Here is a 21,600-nt window from a genome sequence, read left to right as displayed (position 1 = left end):
TTTATAGCCTTCTCATGCATTCTTGATGTTTTATAAATTTCAGGGAAGGGCTGTTATCTTAGCTTACCCCAGAAGATAACAGCATTAATAAAATAGAATGCACATTAAACCACATTCAGCCAGTGTTTTTAAGTGTCAAAATATTATTAGATGATAGCCATATAGGAATTCTTAAATCTGACATTTCTTTTTAAGGAGAATGATGTTGATTTTTCATTATTCTTATTTTGACAGCAGTGTGTATATTCATCAGTGGATAAATGAAGGCAGAATGTAAGGGGCTATAGTATATCAAGACAAACTTGATTTCAGAAACCATTCTTAGTAATTTTAAGTAGACTTATATATTCCTTTTGTATCACTTTCATTATTGTGTTGATGATCTTGAGTATTGTAGTGTTTATTCATTCATTCATATAATAAGCTTTTACTAAGAACCTAACTTGTACTAAATATAGCAGGTACAAAAATGAACATGCTGGTATCTCTACACTACTGAAGTCTGTAATTTAGTAAAGGACCTGAATGTGTAACAGAATGTTTTGGTGGGTTTGAATCTGGGTATTCAGATGCTTAGAGAAAGTGAAATTGAGCAACATTTTTCACCTGTCATCCAGATATCCATTTACTTTGATTTGCCTAAAATAGATGAAGGAGGCATCTCTTGTCTACAAAGAGATTGAAACATAAAAACATTTGATAAGGTGAATTGGCCTCATCAAAGGCCAGATTACAAGACTATTCAGATTATTAAGACTATTCAGGATAATGAAACAACCATCTTTTGAATAACTGCCTCAAGTACCAAGTACTTTAATAGACTGGTGACACAGTGATCTACTACACAAGTTATAGTCCCTTGTGTCATGGAATTTACAGTTTAGCAAGGAAGAGTGACATATAAGTAATAAACAGTTGATTATGGTTGTGATAAAGGCTCTAAGAAAAAGTCACAAGAACTATGAGAATGTATAACAGGATCCTGACCTGGTCTTGGGGGTAAAGAAAGACTTCCTGAGGAAGTGCTATTTAAGCTGACACAGGAAAGAAGGCTAGGAGTTATATAGATGAGCAAAATGGTTAAGAATATTCTCAACAGAGATAGTAGACTATGCTAAGACCCTAAAGGTATGAAAGAAGATAAGCAGTTTCTAGGAATTGAAAGAAACTGAGTTAGAAAGTGAGTTGGGGAGAATGGCATGTGAATAGAGGCTGGGAGAGGTATTAAGGAGCCAAATCATTTAGGACCCTGTATGCCATTTTAAAGATTTGAGACTATTCTAAGCCAAGGGAAATTCTAAGCTATCCTGTGGGAAACCAGATCCGGGAATAGAGCCTGAGGTCAGAGTGTGGTTGAGTTCTAGTTATAGTGTAGCATCTGATACAGAAACCCACCTGGATCTAGCTCCGATAATAACATGTGGTTACCCAGGGGAAATGGCTGTATATATAAACTTAAGGGGCTGTAATACTAAACTCCCAACATTTAGGAGTCCAGCAACTTTCTGTTGGAAACACTTAGGCCAAAGCACAGATATGGAAGAAAAACCATGTCACCTCTGAAGGTCTAGAATGAGTTGTTACTTAAGCATTTTTTTCCTCCTCAGTACACGTTTTTCCCCCCAGCTTTTTAAACAAAGGATAGTTTGGCCAAAGTATCATTAAAGTAGGTTGCAGTTTATCTTGAAATAATAAAATTAAAATCTAGTTTAAATCTAATTATGCCATCTAGGTTGACAATTTGTAAGTTGCCTTGAACAGTGAAAGCTGAGATAACCAAACCTTTGCTCTCATCCCTTCTGAGAAACAAACATAAAAACACTAAAGTAAATGGCTGAGATATTTTTAATTCTTAAATTTAAAAAAATTCCCATATTTCTTTTTTTTTTTTTTTTTAAAGATTTTATTTTTATTTATTTATTTGACAGAGAGAGATCACAAGTAGGCAGAGAGGCAGGCAGAGAGAGAGGAGGAAGCAGGCTCCCTGCTGAGCAGAGAGCCCGATGCGGGACTCGATCCTAGGACCCTGAGATCATGACCTGAGCTGAAGGCAGCAGCCTAAACCACTGAGCCACCCAGGCGCCCCTCCCATATTTCTTAAAGGAATGTTTTGGGATCAGGAGAGGAAACATTTAAAAATCACAAAACCATTTGTTCATCTGCTTTTCACATTCATGTATTGGGTTTTGAGGTTGCAAATTTCTCTTAGTTTAAATGAAGATGAAGACTCTGTTTTTCTTATTTGTCTTTTAAGTTTTGGGCAGGTTTTGAGAGGCAGGGAAAGAGGAAATGTCTTTTTTCCTTTCTGAAACTAGAAGTCTTCATTACTTTCTAAGATGAAGTATGAGATTTTAAAATGCTATGTTCCTATATATCTTATTCCCACACTCACACATTCACATTTGAGAAGCTCTAAATCAAATATTCATAACAAAAATATTGTAAAGATAGGAAGTAATAACTTAAATAAGCATATACTTACTGTTTAAAAGATAAACTTGGACATAATAAAAAATCTAGATGGAGAAAGTATCAGAATTCATTTGTTGGGCTGTGGAGATAATAAATAGTTTTAAATATATTTCAGGGGGCGCCTGGGTGGCTCAGTGGGTTAAAGCCTCTGCCTTGGGCTCAGGTCATGATCTCAGGGTCCTGGGATTGAGCCCCACATCGGGCTCTCTGCTCCGCGGGGAGCCTGCTTCCTCCTCTCTCTCTGCCTGCCTCTCTGTCTAGTTGTGATTTCTGTCAAATAAAATAAATAAATAAATATATTTCAGTATTTTTCAGTACTTATGTAATCTTTTTGTTATGTGCACACTTTCTCTTGACCATGTTTGTTTTTAAATGTCACAGTGTTTAATCATGTGAAATTTGAGTCATGTGAAAATTGAGTCTGAGCCTTCTCTTACTGTGATTACTTTGTATTTTCTATGCCGGCCATTGCCACCAAACTTTTATGCAACACTCCCACCCCCACCCCAAAGTGCTTAGTGTTCCATTTTCTAACATCCACAAGCCTCCTGCGTGAGAGATCTTGCCTTCTTCCAGAGTTATACAAGAGTATGTACTCTGCCACTTGCTGAATGCAGCACTATTCATTCCCCTTAAAAAAGTCTCTTGAGGGGCGCCTGGGTCGCTCAGTTGGTTAAACAACTGCCTTCAGCTCAAGTTGTCATGATCCTGGAGTCCCAGGATCCAGTTCTGCATCGGACTCCCTGTTCTTCAGGGAATCTCCTTCTCCCTCTGACCTTCCCCCTTCTCATGCTGACTCTCTCTCTCTCTCTACCCTCTTCTCTCATTCTCACTCACAAATAAGTAAACAAATCTTTGAAAAAAGTCTCTTGATATTAGCTCATTCCTTTAAGAGACTGGGATTCCAGTTATAGCCCCACATTGCTTTCTTATGTATGATAATATTTCATTGTGTTTACTGTTACTGCTAGAAGGTTTTATTCATAGTTATTCTGCTCTCCTATGTGACTTTAACAAGGGAAGCTCTGGATTATCAGATATGTGAATGAGATACTATTCAGACTAACAAAGGACCTGTCATGTACTCATTCTATAGATTACACCACTAACATGTTTTATATAGTTCACATACAGCTAATGGTTGCACAGTGATAAAAAAATTATGAAGGATATTAAGTGCTTATTTGTCAGAAAATTTAAGATCATTTGCAGAAATTATTATCAAAAATTATGTTTCAAAACTGAATACTGTTCTTTGTCCTGCCAATGTATGTATTTTCATTGATATTTGATGAAAAAGTAGCCATTCACAAACTGAAGAAACTTACTTTATGTTACCTAAAACGATGTGCCTGGGTGCCTGGGTGGCTCAGTGGGTTAAAGTCTCTGCCTTCGGCTCAGGTCATGATCCCAGGATCCTGGGATCGAGTCCCGCATCGGGCTCTCTGCTCAGCAGGGAGCCTGCTTCTCCATCTCTCTCTGCCTGCCTCTCTGCCTGCTTGTGATCTCTATCTGTCAAATAAATAAATAAAATCTTAAAAAAAAAAGAATGATTAAAACGATGTGCCTGTATATTGAATAGAATCAATTAAGCGCCTTCATAGGAAGTTGATCCAGTTGTTTAAACCCTGATTTGAGGTGAACAGCCTAAGAGATGGCCTATATTGGCTAGATGGCCTGCATTGTCTCTGTCAGTCCTGTGGGTTTCATATGCATGGAACAATATAGTATGACAAAATGTAAAGCCCACCCAAACCTACTTTGGGTTTTAGAAATATGGGATAGGTAGTGACTCTAGACCACTTACCTCCACTGTATGATACTTTACTGTTTTGTGCTAATTGTCACTTATTTCTTCAACATCTGTGTGAGGTAAGGTTGGCAGGAATTATTTTCTTCCACTTACAAAGGAAGAAACTGAGAAAGCAAACTAAATTGAGGGAGTACTGGTGACTTGCCCAAAGTCAACAACTAGTTAGTGTCAAAGCCTTGAATCCAAGCTGTGTACTTTTACCTTCCTCCATCAAAACATACTATAGCATGAATATATATGTATACGTACATATACATATATATAATTTATATTTATATATATAAATCTTTATCTGGAGATGAAAATTGAAGCATTTTCAGGTTTACTTAGACAATATTTTGTTATGGATAGCCTAACTAAATTGCCACAAAGCTTACTATTCTTTTTTAAAAAATGTTTAACTTTGCCCTTTATAGAATAAGCATATTCAATTTAAGGTATTTAAGCTGTCTTGCATGTCTTAAAGTAGTGTCTTTTTTTTCTTTTAATAGAAAAATATTAATTTCTGCTTTTTTTTTCTGAGCTCATTTTCTTATCTTGATAAATTATTTTCTTAAAAACTCCAAAGATCTAATATTCCATACTGACAAAATGTTTTTGCATTATTACCTAAAGCATTTATTTAGGATTTTTTTTTTAAAGATTTTATTTATTTATTTGACAGAGAGAGATCACAAGTAGGCAGAGAGAGAGGAGGAAGCAGGCTCCCTGCGGAGCAGAGAGCCCGATGTGGGGCTCGATCCCAGCACCCTGAGATCATGACCTGAGCCGAAGGCAGCGGCTTAATCCACTGAGCCACCCAGGCGCCCCTAGGATTTTTTTTTTTAAGATTTTTTATTTACTTAAGAGAGAGAGTGTATGAGCAGGAGGGAGGGTCTGAAGAAGAGGGAGAAGTAGACTGCCCACTGAGCAGAGAGCCAACGTGGGGCTCCATCCCAGGATCCTGGGATAATGACCTGAGCCGAAGGCAGATGCTTAACCGACTGAGTCACCCAGGCAACCTCAGGATTATTTAAATGTTACTGAGTTACCAATAAACTATTCTGGATAGTAGCTAAATTATTATAACCTATTAAGATAAAATATGTTGACTATATTGAGAATAAGAGATGCTAGGTTTGATGAGAATGTATTTTTTTTCTTATTTTTGAAATTTCTAGGCTATTTTTTTCAACAATGACAATTTATAACGGAGTTTAATACAGATTTTCTCTGTAGGAAATATGTTACCCAAAGCAGCCTTAAAACATATGTGAAATAAATTATGTTACTGTTACTATGTCTGTTACTATGTCCTGATTCTTATTTCTGGTAGATTATTGTGGTCGGTTCCTAATGTAACAAGAAAAGTAAGTAATAATTGAAAACCATCTCCTCTCTGTGTGTGTGTGTGTGTGTTTGGTCTTAAACTCTAAAGGGGAGCCTGGCTTCTTAAGTCTTGGCAGAAACCCATTTTTCCCCATTTAAGAAAATATATATACTATATTTGGTTAACTTCGTGTTTAGAAATTTTGAAAATATGCCAGATGAAATAAAACCAGCTATATTCCTTTTATCTGGCTAAATTATTTTACATACAAGATCTTATGCTGAGTTTAGAACTCTAACCATTGGAATTTATATTGTGATACTCTGATAAAAGTGTTTATACTGTGATGATATAGAGCAGTAAATGTCTCTAATGCAGTTTCTGTCTTCCAGATTTGGCTTGCTGTAAGTGTTTATGTTTTAGATTCTATACCTTGGTGAAAGATAAAACTATTCTTCTTGAGTGTTTCCTAGACAAATGTGCTTATTTTTCTGAAGCAAAGTTTTAAAGTATTTTTAATTAATAAATATAGCTGAGTATATGTTCTTAGTCTTGTTTCAAAGCTTGAACTTCTGTTGTAAAGTTTACATATAAGGGGAAGAGTACATTTTGTCTACATTGATTGCTTTTAGAAAGGCATTTATTACTAAAATCGTAACACGTGTTTGTATGATTTGGGATAAATTCCCCTGCCTTTCGTATGAGGCAGTAAAATGAGGAGATGCATTTATAGTTCTAGCTCATATTTATCATACCACTTATTTCTTCAGAAGCTACTTATAAAAGGCTACTCTTGTACAGAGCTACTAATGGTCAACACTGTTGGGTTTGACTAAATTGAAGAAATAATCTAATATTCAAAACTGTGAGTTAAATTTCTTGTTCACATATACAGTATAATCCTGGTGGTTATTTTAATATACACTGTGCCCATTACTAGTGTACTACCTATACTGTCTCCAGTAAAACTGAGTTATTGAAGGACCTAAGGAATTTACTGGTTGATCTCAAGTATATTATAATGTAATAGTAAAATCAGAATCCAAAACCATATAACTTCTGCTTGAAAGCTATATGTGTATTTTTACATAGTTCTGTTAAGTACCACCTCAGTTTTGATTTATCTATCTTTGGTGTTCAGGATCTCATCTCTGCTTATGTCAGGTTAGCTTTTGATGCAGAAGCATCAAATTTAGTTGTCTAGAAACTATGATATTAAGAGTGTATTTTCATTTTGTGTGAACTTGATGAAAAAAAAAAAGTTTTGTGGGGTGCCTGGGTGGCTCGGTGGGTTAAAGCCTCTGCCTTAGTTAGGCTCAGGTCATGATCCCAGGGTCCTGGGAGCCTGCTTCTCCCCCTCCCCTCTCTCTGCCTGCCTCTCTGCTTATTTGTGATCTCTATCTGTCAAATAAATAAATAAAATCTTTAAAAAAAAATGTTTTGTGAGTCAGTGTAGCATCTGAACCAGTGGGTTGCAAATGCAAGCCGCTAAGAGTTAAACAGATTATTTAAATGAGTGGACTAGTTGAGGGTTGGCAAATAGCTCAGATTATTTTAAGCTACAGTACGGGGGCCACAGAAAATACAACTTTGGGCCCTCAGTTTGCAACCTTTGATAAAATAGCTTGATTTCTCTCTGCTGTTCACACATTCCTCCAAAATTACACATACTCTAATTTATGGGGGTGGGGACCAAATGGTTTGAACTCCTTCTAGAGTATACAATTAAATATGGCTTTCTATTTTGGGAAAGCCTTGTAAAATGTATTTGAAAATGTATTTGAAAAGTAATGTTAACTGGTCTACAAGATCATTTTTCCAAACCACACTTGAGCTTAGTTTATGGTGTTTACTTTCTGTCAAAACTCAGAAAAAACATTCACAGTTAACTTCCATAATATAAAACGTCTGTCTCATGAGGCACTAAAGAAAGATTGGTCAACAGGTATAATGTTGTTAGACTGTATTGCTAATGTGAATGTGGACATGACCTCCCAAATAGATCAAAGACTAATCTCTTTGACAGTTACAAGATGGCAGAGCTTGCCTTGGGTCTTTTGCTGCTGCACATTGAAACTATTTGTTTGGAAAACATGCCTCAGGGATGAGAATGTGTTTATAAGGATGAGCAGGTAAAAGTAAAAGGTTGTCTTTTGACATTTCAACTAATCCCTTCCAGCCTTTGGTTTGCTTAACATTTAGGCTATTTGCTGGCAGGAGAAACTGGCTTTTTCACATATGCTTTATGTCATTTTAAATTGGGCATTGATTTTTGTGCCTGATAATCCCTAAGTATATGATGAAATAGATTCTCATGTCATTAAAATGAGGTATACTAGCTTCCTACTTTTTCTAAACCTTTAGTTTTGCTTTCCCTAACTAAATATGTTTCCCCAAGACAACTTTTACTTTTTATTAATTTTTAAAAGTCTGTTTCTTTATTTAATAAAAAAATATTTTAATGTTAACCGGCATGTATATTTACTTTTAAAAGTTTTTTGTTTCTTTCTTTTCATCTAAAAAAATTTATCTGGGTAAAATACTGGCTCTATTTTAAAGACAATTTGCACTGTAAAAAGTATTTGAGAATTTATAAGAAATTGAATTCATGTTGTCATACATAAAAATTAGTTTGTTTTAATGAAAACTAAAAGACCAAGGAGAGATAATTTTGTTTATTTCATCTAATAGTTACTACATTATCTCTACTTCATTTATAACTAATAAATCCTAGAACAACTGTTACCATAGGTGGAGTGAGCATTTTAAAGTATTTGTCTGAAACAAGGTGTAGGAAAACTTGAAAACTCTTAAGCTATTGTGACTGACAAAAGATAAATGCTACAGTTTGGTGGGGATTGGAGAGTATAGAATATAGGATATATTCTATAGAATACAGAGGGGAATATGGAGGATATAAAATATAGAAAAACTACTTACATTTTGGAGATAGGTAGGAAATGTTTATTTTTCCCAGTGGATAGAATTTTTAAAGCATATTTTCTTTTAATCTCTACATATTATAATATTTATCTCTAAATTATGTAAAATTTTTATATGCTATTACCTAATATTTCTTATGATACCATATTATTTATTGTATATATTTTTAAAGCATAGCCTATAACACTTAAAGGAAAGTTTATTTCATTTGTATTCTAGTTATAAAGTTAATACAAAAATTTGACAGATTATTTTGAGGGGATATAAAATGTAGTTTATTTCCTATCAACTTGAAAGTTACTTCTTAGGCGTGTACCCTTCTGATTTCTCATCTAACATTTGTCCCTTTATTTAAAAAGGTTCATAATATTAAAAAGGTTCATAGTATTAAAGACTGTATTGAAGAGATTTTGAGTAGTTTTAAAACTTCTTAAAACTAATTTTTTAATTTATCTTGAATTCCAGGATTTTTCCAAGAAAGTAACTCTTTATATCTTTGATCAGGCATATACTACAAAAATATACTATTATATATAATATAAAATATACTTCCTCAGGAATAGTACATAGGAGATCTTTAGAAGTTGACTAAATGAAAAGAGCAATTCCTACTCTTTTACATTAGATAACTGGTTCCTAGGTATTATAGTCAATTTCTGTGAGCTTCTAATACTAGCAGATTGTTATAGGTGATTAAATTGTTGTTGTTGTATTTGAGAACCATTTTAAATTTTATTTTAATTAGATTTCTTACTCATTCCATTTCTAATTAGGAAAAGTAAGCCACAACAGAATTGACTTACCTAAGATCACTCATAGGAGCTATGTAGTGTTTTGACTCTAGAGTTTTCACTCATGACCCCCAGATCAAGAGTTGGATATTCTACCAACCAAGCCAGCCAGGTGCCCCAGAAATTATCAAGAATTAAGCCAAGTGTATCTTCTTCCTTAAACTCCTATTCTTGTTTTCTCTTGGTGGATTAGTAAATTGCTTCTCTCTGGTGGCTGGAAATTTTGTCGAGTCATTTTTGACTTTCCTATCTTTGGTAAGTCCTATATCTACTTTGTTACTGATGTTCTGTAGCTCCACAGTGTGTTACAAACCTGGACCTCTTTTCCATTCCCTTTGCCTTTCTAGGTAAGGCTCTCATTACTTTTGTACCAAATTCATATTGTGTCTTCATGTCTCAATTCTTCTTACTTCTATACACTGTAATCAAAGTAAATACTTTAAAACTTAAATATACTTGATGGCCATTTGTACTCCTATTCTTTAATGTTCCTTACAAAATCTTGCTAGGCAGAACATATTTTTAAGTCACCTTTTTTTTTTTTTTTAAGATTTATTTTTTTATTAGAGAAAGCATGTGAACATGAGCAGGGGGAGGGACAGAGGGAAAGGAAGAGAGAGAATCTCAAGCAGTCTACCCACTGAGCGTGGAGCCCAACACAGAGCTCAGTCTCACTATCCTGAGATCCTGACCTGAGTCAAAATCAGGAGTCAGGCACTTAAATGACTGAGCCACTCAGGAGCCCCTAACTCATCTTTGTACTGCCTATCACAGATGCTTTGTACTAAGTGAAACTGTAAATATTAGTCTAAATTCAGTGTTTCTTTAAACTACCAAAAGTTTCTTTCTCCCATTATATCAATTTTTCTACTTTAAGTGTTATATATTTTTTAAAGATTTTATTTATTTATTTGACAGAGATTACAAGTAGGCAGAGAGAGAGAGGAGGAAGCAGGCTCCCCGCTGAGCAGAGAGCCTGATGCGGGGCTCAATCCCAGGACCCTGAGATCATGACCTGAGCCGAAGGCAGAAGCTTAACCTACTCAGCCATCCAGGCACCCCTAAGTGTTCTATTTTTGATATTTCTCCAGCATTCTTTTTTATTTAGGTTCTGTTTTTGTTTTTGTTTTGTTTTTTAAGCTTTGTTGAGACATAATTGACTCTATAGCATTCTTGAAAACTGCCTAAAAATAACCCCTTTTGGGATGCCTGGGTGGCTCATTTGGTTGGGTGTCCAACTCTTGGATGCCCAGCACAGACCTGCTTAAGATTTTCTCTCTCTCTCCCTTTGTCCCTCCCATCCTCTTTCTTTCTCTCTCTCTCTTTCTCTGTCGCTCAAGAAACAAACAAAAACAACAACAACAAAAAAACAACTCTGTTCATTGACTTAGTGTATAAAAATATAAAATCATAATGCGTAATTTCCTTTTACTCGGAACTTGCATCTTTTTAGAGGAGAGCTTTTACAGGAAAAAGCTCATTATCTTATATTTAAATAGGTCATTATGAATTGTGGATACCATACACTCTGACTTTGTATGAAAGTAGTCCACTTTCAGGATGATGTAAATTTAACAATTTTTATGAAGACCAGATGAAGGCTGGGTGTGGAATCCTTTGGTGTGATACTGCTTTTAATAGGAATGTAGTTTTATGTCCTCTAATTAACTGTGAGTCTCTTTGAGAAGGGATATAATTATACTATCAAGTTCAGTTGACTAGATAGCAGAATTTATTGTGATTTCTTTCGAGCAAAGAAGTTTAACACAGTTTCTATGTGTTAGTACTTTGTGTTAGTACCTAGATAGAAAAATTAATGTAGATTCAGTCACTTGGAAAAGTAAAAGATTCTTGATATCCTGTAATAGTGGAGGCTTTGAGGCAGTAAATATTGTCTCAAATGCATTAGTACTGTTTAGCTCTGAATTTTAAGTTTGTTTAGATCATCACTGAGTGCTTTCATATGCTTTGATTCTTTCACACCCATGTTTTTGGTGTGCATGAAGTTATTTTACTCTAGTTGATGTTTTTCATGGGTTCTGTGGATCTGTTTTAAGACTTACCAGCTCTTCCATCTTCTCTCTAATGCTGTTAAACCCATCCAATGGGTTTTTATTTCAGTTACTGTATTTTTCAGGTGTAGAACTTACATTTGGGTCTTTTTTTATAGTTTCTGCTTCCCTACTGAGATTCCCTAAAGTTTATGCATTAAACTCTTTGTTTCCAAGTTATTTAAATATATCTGTAACAGCTACAAGAAAGTCTTGGCTAATTCTAACAGCTGGGCCCTTGCTAGTTTGGTTTCTGTTGACTGTCTTTTTTTTTTTCTTTAATTATGGATCACACTTGTTAGTAATTTTTATTGTGCACTAGATATTGTAGATGGTACATTACAGAGATTCTGGACTCCATTATTCTCTGAAAAATATTGATTTTTGTTTTTTATAGGTAGTTCAGTTAGTAGCTGATCATCTTGAATTTGTATGAGCATGATTTGACAGTTTTTTAGGGGAAATATGGGAAAAGCTCAAAGAATATAATCTTTGAACTCTCTCCCGTGTGGTTCATGTCAGAATTTTGGTTTTAAATCTTTTTGGGTGTTCTTTTAGAATTGGCATTGATCTAAATTGTAGTCCTTTTTAAAAATTTGATACTTGGTTCTGTGTGGGTGTGATTTTCATTTACAAAATATATTTTGGTTAAATTTCCATGTCAAAATGTTTAAATATTTCTTTTAATAACCCAATATTTATCTCAGAATAAATTAATACAACATATTTAATTAATCCACTTGATAGGTTGTTATTTGTCTTCAATGCAGAGATGCAGTGAATATTCTTGTACATATTATTCTATTAGTACTTGTAGGAATATATAAATACTTTCAGTAAGTATTTGTCAGTATTCTGCAGATAAAAGCAATGGAATTATTAAATTTGCATTTCTTCATTTACTAGTAAAGTTAAGCATCTTTTCATGTGGGTTACCAGCCAGATATCATTCATCTAGTCCTGTAAAAGATGCCTCTTGGATTTTGATGGGGGATTGCATTGAATCTGTAGATCACTTTGGGTAGTAAGGACATCTTAGCAATGCTAAGTATTCCAGTGCATAAGCACAGGATCTTTCCATTTATTTGTGTTTCTTCTATTTCTTTCACCACTGTCTTACAGTTTTCAGTGTAAAGATCTTTTGTGTCCTTTGCTTAATTTATCCCAAAGTATTTTGTTCATTTTGATGCTATTGTAAATGAGACTGTTTTCCTAATTTCTTTTTTTTTCTTTTTTTATTTTTTGGGTAGTTTATTGTTAGTGTATGGAAATACAACTGATTTTTTTATGTTGGTTTTATATCCTCCAACTTTACTAAATTTGATTAGTGCTGACAGTGTTTTGGTAGAGTCTATAGGGTTTTCTACATATGCAAACAAAGATAGTTTTCTTCCTTTCTGATTTGGATACCTTTTATTTCTTACATAATTGTTCTGGCTAGGACTTTTCAGTACTTTGTTGAATAGAAATGGTTAGAGTGGACACCTTTGTCCTGTTCCCGATACTAGAAGAAAAGTTTTCAACTCTTCACCACTGAGTATGATATTAACTGTGGACTTATTATATATGGCCTTTATTATGTTGAGCTACATTCCTTTTATATTTGATCGTGAAAGGATGTTGAATCTTTTCAGATGCTTTTTTTGCATCTATTGAGATGATTATAAGGTTTTTATTCTCCCTTCTATTAATGTGGTGTATCATATTTGTTGACTTGTATAGTTAAACCAGTCTTGCATCCCACTTGATCATGTGTTTGATTCTCTTATTGTGCTATTGAATTGTTTGCTGATATTTTGTTGAGGATTTTTGTTAACAATGTTTTATCATATAGGGGTATAGTCCTATAATTTTCTCTTATTGTAGCATCCTTATCTGGCTTTGGTATGTGGGTAGTGCTGACCTCTTAAAATGATTTTGGAAGTTTTCCCTTCTCTTCAGTATTTTGGAAGCATTTGAGAAGGAACGTTGTTAATTCTATCTTAAATGCTCAATAGAATTAATCAGTGAAGCCAACCGGCCCTAGGATTGTTTTTGTTCAGATTTTTTATTACTGCTTCATCTTTCTTGTTACAGATCTGTTCAGATTTTTTAATCTCTTCATGATTTAATCTTCGTAGGTTGTATATTTGTAGGAATTTATCCAAGCATAGAATTGTTCACAGTGGTCTCTTATGATCCTCTGTATTTCTGTAGTATCAGATGTAATGTTCTCTCACTTATCACTTTTTGACCTTTTCTTTTGCTTAGTTAGCAAAAAATTTATCAGTTTTATGTTTTAAAAAAAAACTCTTAGTTTCAATGATTTTTTTCCATTGTTTTCTAGCCTTAATTTTATTTTTGCTCTCATCTTAGTTTCCTTAAGTTTAAGATTAGTTTGTTCTTTTTCTAGTTTCTTAAAATGGAAAGCTAGGTTGTTTATCTGTTTATTTTGTTTTTTTCTTATTATAGATGTTTATCACTATAAACTTTTCTTTTAGAACTGCATTTGCTGATATTTTTGGTTTGTTGTGTTTCCCTTTTCATTTGTATCAAGATACTTTTTGGGGTGCCTGGAAGGCTCAGTGGGTTAAGCCTCTGCCTTTGGCTCAGGTCATGATCTCAGGGTGCTGGGATCGGACCCCGTGTTAGGCTCTCTGCTCAGCAGGAAGCCTGCTTCTCCCCACCACCCTCACCCACCTACCTCTCTGCCTGCTTGTGATCTCTGTCAAATAAATAAGTAAAATCTTTAAAAAAAAAAAAGATACTTTTTGAGTTCTCTTCTGATTTCTTCTCTGATCCATTGATTATTCAGTTGTGTTATTTATTTCCACATATTTGTGAATATTCCAGTTTTCCTTATGTTATTGATTTCTAATTTCATACTATTGTTGTTGGAAAAGGTGTATTATATGATTTCAATCTTCTTAAATTTCTTAAGACATATTTTGTGGCCAACATATAATCCTTCCTGGAGAATATTCCATGTGCACTTGAGAAGAATGTGTATTCTGCTGGTATAGATCTAAACCCAAATCAAAACAATATTTACATTAAATGTGAGTGGTCTAAACATCCCAATTAAAAAAGAGATTATCAGTCTGAATGAACATTAAAAAATAATCTTTGATGTATGTTTCAACATGAATGAATTCCAAAATCATTATGCTAAATGAAAAAGACAAATGATAACATACTGTGTAATAACATTTACAAGGAATTCTAGAAAAGGCAAAACAGAAAGCAGATTATTGGTTGACAACATTAGCAGGAAAGGAGAGACTGAAAAGGAATAGAAAGGAGATTTAGGGTGTGCTGAAAATATATCATGGTTATGGTGGTGGTTACATGACAAAACATTTGTCATGATTTATCTATATATACCTTGAAAATGTGTGAATTTTATTCTATGTAAATTATTTCTCAATAAAACTTTTTTTTTTTAAGATTTTATTTTTTATTTATTTGACAGAGAGAGATCACAAGTAGACAGAGAGGCAGGCAGAGAGAGAGAGAGAGGGAAGCAGGCTCCCTGCTGAGCAGAGAGCCCAATGTGGGACTCGATCCCAGCACCCCGAGATCATGACCTGAGCCGAAGGCAGCGGCTTAACCCACTGAGCCACCCAGGCGCCCCCCTTCTCAATAAAACTTTTGACTTAATCAAACAGCTAATTAGTTGCATGGAGGAATTCAGGGAAAGTAAGTATGAATAGACATGTTTTCTTTTTTCAAATTTTCACTTATTTTTTAAATATTTAATTGTTTATCAGAGAAAGAGAGAGAGCAGAATCAGGGGGAGTGGCAGCAGAGGCAGAAACAGGCTCCCCACTGAGCAGGAAGACCGTTGTGGGGCTTGATCCCAGGACTCTGGGATCATGACCTGATCTGAAGGCAGACACTTAACCAACTGAGCCACCCAGGCATCCCTGCATAGACATATTTTAAAGGAACTGAATAAAATTTAGTACTGATACACTGAAAAGAAATCTCTCTAACTTAATAAAGTGATGTTCAGAATATTAGGAGTTAATATGATTTTTTAAATGAACCTTGATTTATTTACTATATTTTTAATATTTTTTAAATTATTAGGTTGAACTAAAGCGACAATACAATGATCAACACTCAAAATTGAGAGGTCTTTTACCTGGTCGTCAGTGGTATGAAATTCAAGCATATAGGGCCTTAAACCAGGCCCTAGGTAGGTAAGTGAAATTTAACATAATGTTACTGTAATGTTATCTGTGTTCTGGGCTATAGAAAACATAGTTTTGTTGCTTCTTAGAATAAATTTGATAGCATTTTCTTTTATTAGAACCTTAGGAACTGATATATTTTTAATGATAGCTGTCACAAGTGAAAGCTGAAAAAAATCAGTGGAATAAATGAAACCCTAAAACATCAAAATTTGCTAAAGTTCAAAGAAGATTTATGATTGATCAATGAATGTCACACAGAAGAGGTACTCAGTAAACGTTTATAGAAGTTCACAACCAAACAGTAAAAATTTTATCCTGTGAACATCAGAAATTAGATAATGATTTTATGCGTATAAAGCAAACCATTCAAGAGAAGTTAAAAGAAACCATGCTTTTAGGGGCACCTGGGTGGCTCAGTTCGTTGAAGATCTGACTCTTTGTTTTAGCTCAGGTCATGATCTCAGGGTTGTGAGGTCAAGCGCCACCTAAGGCTCCGTGCTCAGTGAGAAGTCAGTTTCAGATTCTCCCCCACCTTTATCCCTCTCCCTGTGCACACACACACTCTCTCTCTTACTCTCAAATAAATATTTTTAAAAATAAATTTTTTTAAAAAAATTTAAAAAGCTGAAGTATTAATGCCACTAATAATAACATTTAATTATAATACTTATTTTCCTAAGGATTCTGGCCCAATAAGATTTGTGTTTTGTGGAATTAGTTATTAAATCACCATTTTCTAACATAATTTTCATATTGTAGAACATAGCATTTAATTTATAAAACTTGAATCCTTAGACTTTTAATAATCTAATATTTTATATTCTCTATTCATGAAATTGTAATTAGTTAAGACCATGTAATAATTTTTTCCTGTGAGGTTGTAAGGCACTCATATAATCAAAATAAAAGAATGCACACTGGGTGTTGTGCAAAAAGAATGAATACTGTTATGCTGAAAAAATAAATAAAATGGGAAAAAAAAATCTAAATCAAAAAAAAAAAAAAAAGAATGCAGGTTAAGAATAAATTCATGAGGGGTGCCTGGGTGGCTCAGTGGGTTAAGCCTCTGCCTTCAGCTTAGGTCATGATGCCAGTGTCCTGGGGTCGAGCCCCACATCGGGCTCTCTGCTCAGCGGGGAGCCTGCTTCCTCCTCTCTCTCTGCCTACTTGTGATCTCTGTCTGTCAAATAGATAAATAAAATCTTTAAAAAATAAATAAATTCATGAAAACATGACCATTTGACATATTTTCTATTCAGCCAAAGACCCATACCTAACTGTAATCTGACCTAACCAAATCCAGAATTTAAATTTTTCTCATGTCTTTTTCACTCACATTAGCCTATTTACACATAAACATATTAGATTGCGTTTGAGTTCAGATTTACAGATAGCTAATGACATAGGACTACAACAGCTGGATTTAAGTCCCAGAACACATCACCCACTCCCTTCCCCATCATTTAAAAATGATATTCTGCAGGTGTTTCCCTTCAAATTGAATGATTCTGTTCTATGGTTAATCTATTGATATGTTAAGCTGCTGCCCTTCTTTGCCTAGAAATTTCATTGGTACTTGGCATCAAGTTGCACTATAAATTGTTCTTTTTTTTTTTTTTAAGATTTTATTTATTTATTTATTTGACACACAGAGAGAGAGATCACAAGTAGGCAGAGAGGCAGGCATAAAGAGAGAGGGAAGCAGGCTCCCCGCTGAGCGGAGAGCCAGACTCGGGACTCCATCCCAGGACCCTGAGATCTTGACCTGAGCCAAAGGCAGAGGCTTAACCCACTGAGCCACCCAGGCACCCTATAAATTGTTCTTGAAGCATTTCACTGCTTACTTGGTGCCTCCCTATTGATGACCTGTTTGTGTTCTTGTTTTTTTATTTTAATATTCAGCAAATAGTTTCTAGGGGAGCCTGAATATTATTTAAAATTCTTGACTTTTAGTCACTGTACTTAATTTCATAACAGTAAATATTCTTAAGATTGTATTTATTTATTTGACACAGAAAGAGAGAGAGAGCACAAGCAGGGGTAGTAGCAGACAGAGGGAGAGGAAGAAGCAGGCTCTCCGCTGAACAGGGAGACCTGAGCAGGGAGCCCAATGTGGGAGTCAGTCCCAGGACCCTGGGATCATGACTTGAGCCAAACGCAGACACTCACCCAACGAAGCCACCCAGGCATCCCGAAGCAAAAATATGTTTATATCCTACTTTGTCATTTATAAACATTTTCTGCATATATTAAACAGATTGTAAAAAGTGAAATTACTTATCTAACAGCATATAACTACTAAATGGGCCTTTATATCTTGGCCCCACCTACTTTTAAAACTTCAAGACCTGCTTTTTCATCCTTAGACCCTACCTTTATCCTCTAAAGCTCTCACTGTTAAACATGAAACATCTTACTGTTAAACATACTATATCCTTTTACTACTTTCTGCTTTGGCGTACAAGCTATCAGACAATTAATTTGGCAAGTTTACCAATCAAAACCTAGTTGAAGGTCGTGTCCTTTATGAAGATTTCTTTTTACTTTTCCAACTAGTTATTTACTCCTTAGGAGACCTCTAGTAGTTTATACATTCTGTCTCTTACACATATATCTCATTGTATTGTAATAACGTGTTTATATGTCTGTCTCCTTCCCTAAATATGTGTTTTACATTCTCAGCAACCAATTATACCTCAGCTTGGGGCTTGGATGCTCAATAAATACTTGTTGAATTCATGAAAAATGGTGGTGGGTTTGATGCTTTCCCCACTATACCATGTTAGTCAGAGAGCGTCTAGAGCTTCAAAACATAGTCTTTTAGAATTTCATAAAAAATGTGTTTGTAACATTTGATATATAATGCTGTAGTTTTCATATTTTATTATTAAAAATTGATAGCCCAACTGTTCTTGTATTGATTTTCAGGGAAACAGTATCAACAAGTAGCAGCTTTTTATTTCAAAGAAATACTCATTTAAAAATCAAGTAAATGTTTTACATCACTTGATAAAACTCATAATATGTATTGATTGACCTAAAAGGTACTTATAATCAGGCACTCTTCTTATAAGGGATAAGTCTAGAAGGTCTAAAGTAAGCAGAAACAAATTGAGGATTTTTGGTTTTTGTTTTTTTTTTAAATCTTTTTTTTAAGTCCACATGGGACTGTTAGAGTATTTGAAGTAATATAGTCCATGAAATGTAATAACAGCCTTTGGGAATGTACCAGATGGTTTTGTGACCAGGTTACAACTGCACTATGAGTTTCCTAACGGGTCTGCTTTACTGAAAGTATAATCTTTGACTTAAGTGGACATAATTCATTTGAACAAGGCAGAATGAAAACAATGGAAAAAAGAAAAGGTAAAATTCTTTTCTCTGAACTGTTTTGATAACTTAAATGCCTTTCTACTATAGAACATTTAAAAATAAATCAAAATGGAATAAAAAATAGAATGGCACCCCAATTTTCCATTAATTTTCAATACTGGTCTATAATATTTGCACTATCTTCCTTTCCTGACTAATTTTGTGGTCTGGTGCCTTAGAACCTATGAGTTACTTTAAAATAATATCAACAAAAGGTCATAAAATTTAGATTGTTTTAAATCTCTAGAAAAATCAAACATTTGTATTAATCTTCACTCCACTCAAAATTCCACGAAGCTACAGGAATAAAAATTATAAAATTGCCAAAACTACAAAGTTAAAAAGAGTGGGAGAGGGGACACTAACAGCTGAGATGTCAGCAAATTTTGAACACCAGAGAACAGGTGAATGATTGAGTGACTTAGCAGGCAAAAGAAAACTGTTGTGAAAGCCAACAAAATTCTTCAGATTCAGGCATGGAAAAGCTTAGGACGTGGGGACATTCTAAAGTATCATTTAAAGTAGGAATAATCACAAAAGAATTGATTGCAAGTAACTATGAATAGACAACCCCCTCCCCCACTCAAATTTACTCTGGAGAGATTTTATTAGAGAATTTACATATTCTTCAACTCCAGGTATAGCTAAGGATGTATTAAAGATGGGAGTTAAGGAAAGTCTGTTTATGGAATGTGAGAACTCTACCCCCCTTTTCTTCTCAGCTCTGAATAGGCTTATAATCAATTTTATGTCTCTGAGTCAGGAAAGTACAGTATTCCTATCTAGGGATGTTAATGACCTCATGAGTAAAGACCTAAAGATACTAAAGATAGTAGCAAAGTGGTCCTGTTCCTACTGAAGTACCTTACTCTGGCAAAGCTTCCCTGTATGTAAGCCACATCTGTGTAGGCAGAGCTATCAATCAACATTTTAAAACTTTACTCTTACATAAGTGTAAAGAGTGACCACCAGATAATCAAAAGAGGTCTGTAACATGAAAAATACAGATCAAAACAACAACAGAATTATACCAATGAAACAAAAACAGGGTGGAAGAACTTGTAGAAAACAGAAACAGTGCAATAGAACAGAGGTTGGTCAAACATTTTCTGTAAAGGAGTGTACAATACATATTTTAGGGGTTTGGGGCCATGTACAGTCTGCACCCATATTCTTCTTTATTTTTTCTTTAACCCTCTGAAAATGTGATTACCATTCCTACTTTGTATAAAAACAAGATAGGGACTAAATTTCCTGTGTGGGCTTAGTTAGCCAACCCATTATCCATGGAGGGTAAGATACTTCCTCCATGAAATAAGAACAGATTTATTTTAAGAAGATTTCTGCAAAGAAGACATCCAGATGGCCAACAGACACATGAAAAAGTGCTCCACGTCACTCGGCATCAGGGAAATACAAATCAAAACCACAATGAGATATCACCTCACACCAGTCAGAATGGCTAAAATTAACAAGTCAGGAAATGACAGATGCTGGCGAGGATGCGGAGAAGGGGGAACCCTCCTCCACTGTTGGTGGGAATGCAAGCTGGTGCAACCACTCTGGAAAACAGCATGGAGGTTCCTCAAAATGTTGAAAATAGAACTACCCTATGACCCAGCAATTGCACTACTGGGTATTTACCCTAAAGATACAAACATAGTGATCCGAAGGGGCACGTGTACCCGAATGTTTATAGCAGCAATGTCTACAATAGCCAAACTATGGAAAGAACCTAGATGTCCATCAACAGATGAATGGATAAAGAAGATTTGGTATATATACACAATGGAATACTATGCAGCCATCAAAAGAAATGAAATCTTGCCATTTGCGACGACGTGGATGGAACTAGAGAGTATCATGCTTAGTGAAATAAGTCAATCGGAGAAAGACAACTATCATATGATCTCCCTGATATGAGGACATGGAGAAGCAACATGGGGGGTTAGGGGGATAGGAGAAGAATAAATGAAACAAGATGGGATTGGGAGGGAGACAAACCATAAATGACTCTTAATCTCACAAAACAAACTGGGGGTTGCTGGGGGGAGGTGGGATTGGGAGAGGGGGAGGGGGCTATGGACATTGGGGAGGGTATGTGCTATCGTGAATGCTGTGAAGTGTGTAAACCTGGCGATTCACAGACCTGTACCCCTGGGGATAAAAATACATTATATGTTTATTAAAAAAAAAAAAATTTGGAAGGGGAGGTGAAGCATAAGAGACTATGGACTCTGAAAAACAACCTGAGGGTTTTGAAGGGTCAGGGGTGGGAGGTAGGGGGAACAGGTGGTGGGTAATAGAGAGGGCACGTTTTGCATGGAGCACTGGGTGTTGTACAAAAACAATGAATACTGTTACGCTGAAAAAATAAATAAAATGGGAAAAAAAAAGAAGATTTCAGGCATTAACATGATAGCAAATTTTAAATGTCGAATTGGGCTCAGAAGATAAAATTGAAATTTCCTCAGTCAAAGCAAAACAAAACAAAAAAACAACAAAGAGGGAAAATTTAAAGATCAGTATGCAAGAAGCAACCTCTGATAAAAAGGAGATCTACAGGAAAAGACCAGAGAAAATATAGAAGATGAAAATATAGAAGAAAAAATATGGAAGAACTTAAATCTATCAAAGAAATAATTCAAGAAAAATGCTCAGAATTGAAGGG

General features: G+C 34.8%; 1 protein-coding gene across 2 annotated transcripts in view; it reads left to right on the top strand.

Moving 5' to 3' along the window:
• The window catches only part of BRIP1 (BRCA1 interacting helicase 1), a 183,491-nt gene that overhangs the window by 138,748 nt on the left and 23,143 nt on the right, over window positions 1-21,600 (top strand). For both annotated transcript variants that reach the window (XM_045985542.1, XM_045985543.1), the window contains one exon: window positions 15,451-15,563. In XM_045985542.1, the coding sequence (XP_045841498.1) occupies window positions 15,451-15,563 (113 nt within the window). The remainder of the gene's footprint in view (window positions 1-15,450; window positions 15,564-21,600) is intronic.

This window comes from Meles meles, chromosome 18 (assembly GCF_922984935.1).
Source record: "Meles meles chromosome 18, mMelMel3.1 paternal haplotype, whole genome shotgun sequence".
In the NCBI taxonomy this organism is placed as follows: domain Eukaryota; kingdom Metazoa; phylum Chordata; class Mammalia; order Carnivora; family Mustelidae; genus Meles; species Meles meles.
This window is presented reverse-complemented; position numbering and strand designations above follow the sequence as displayed.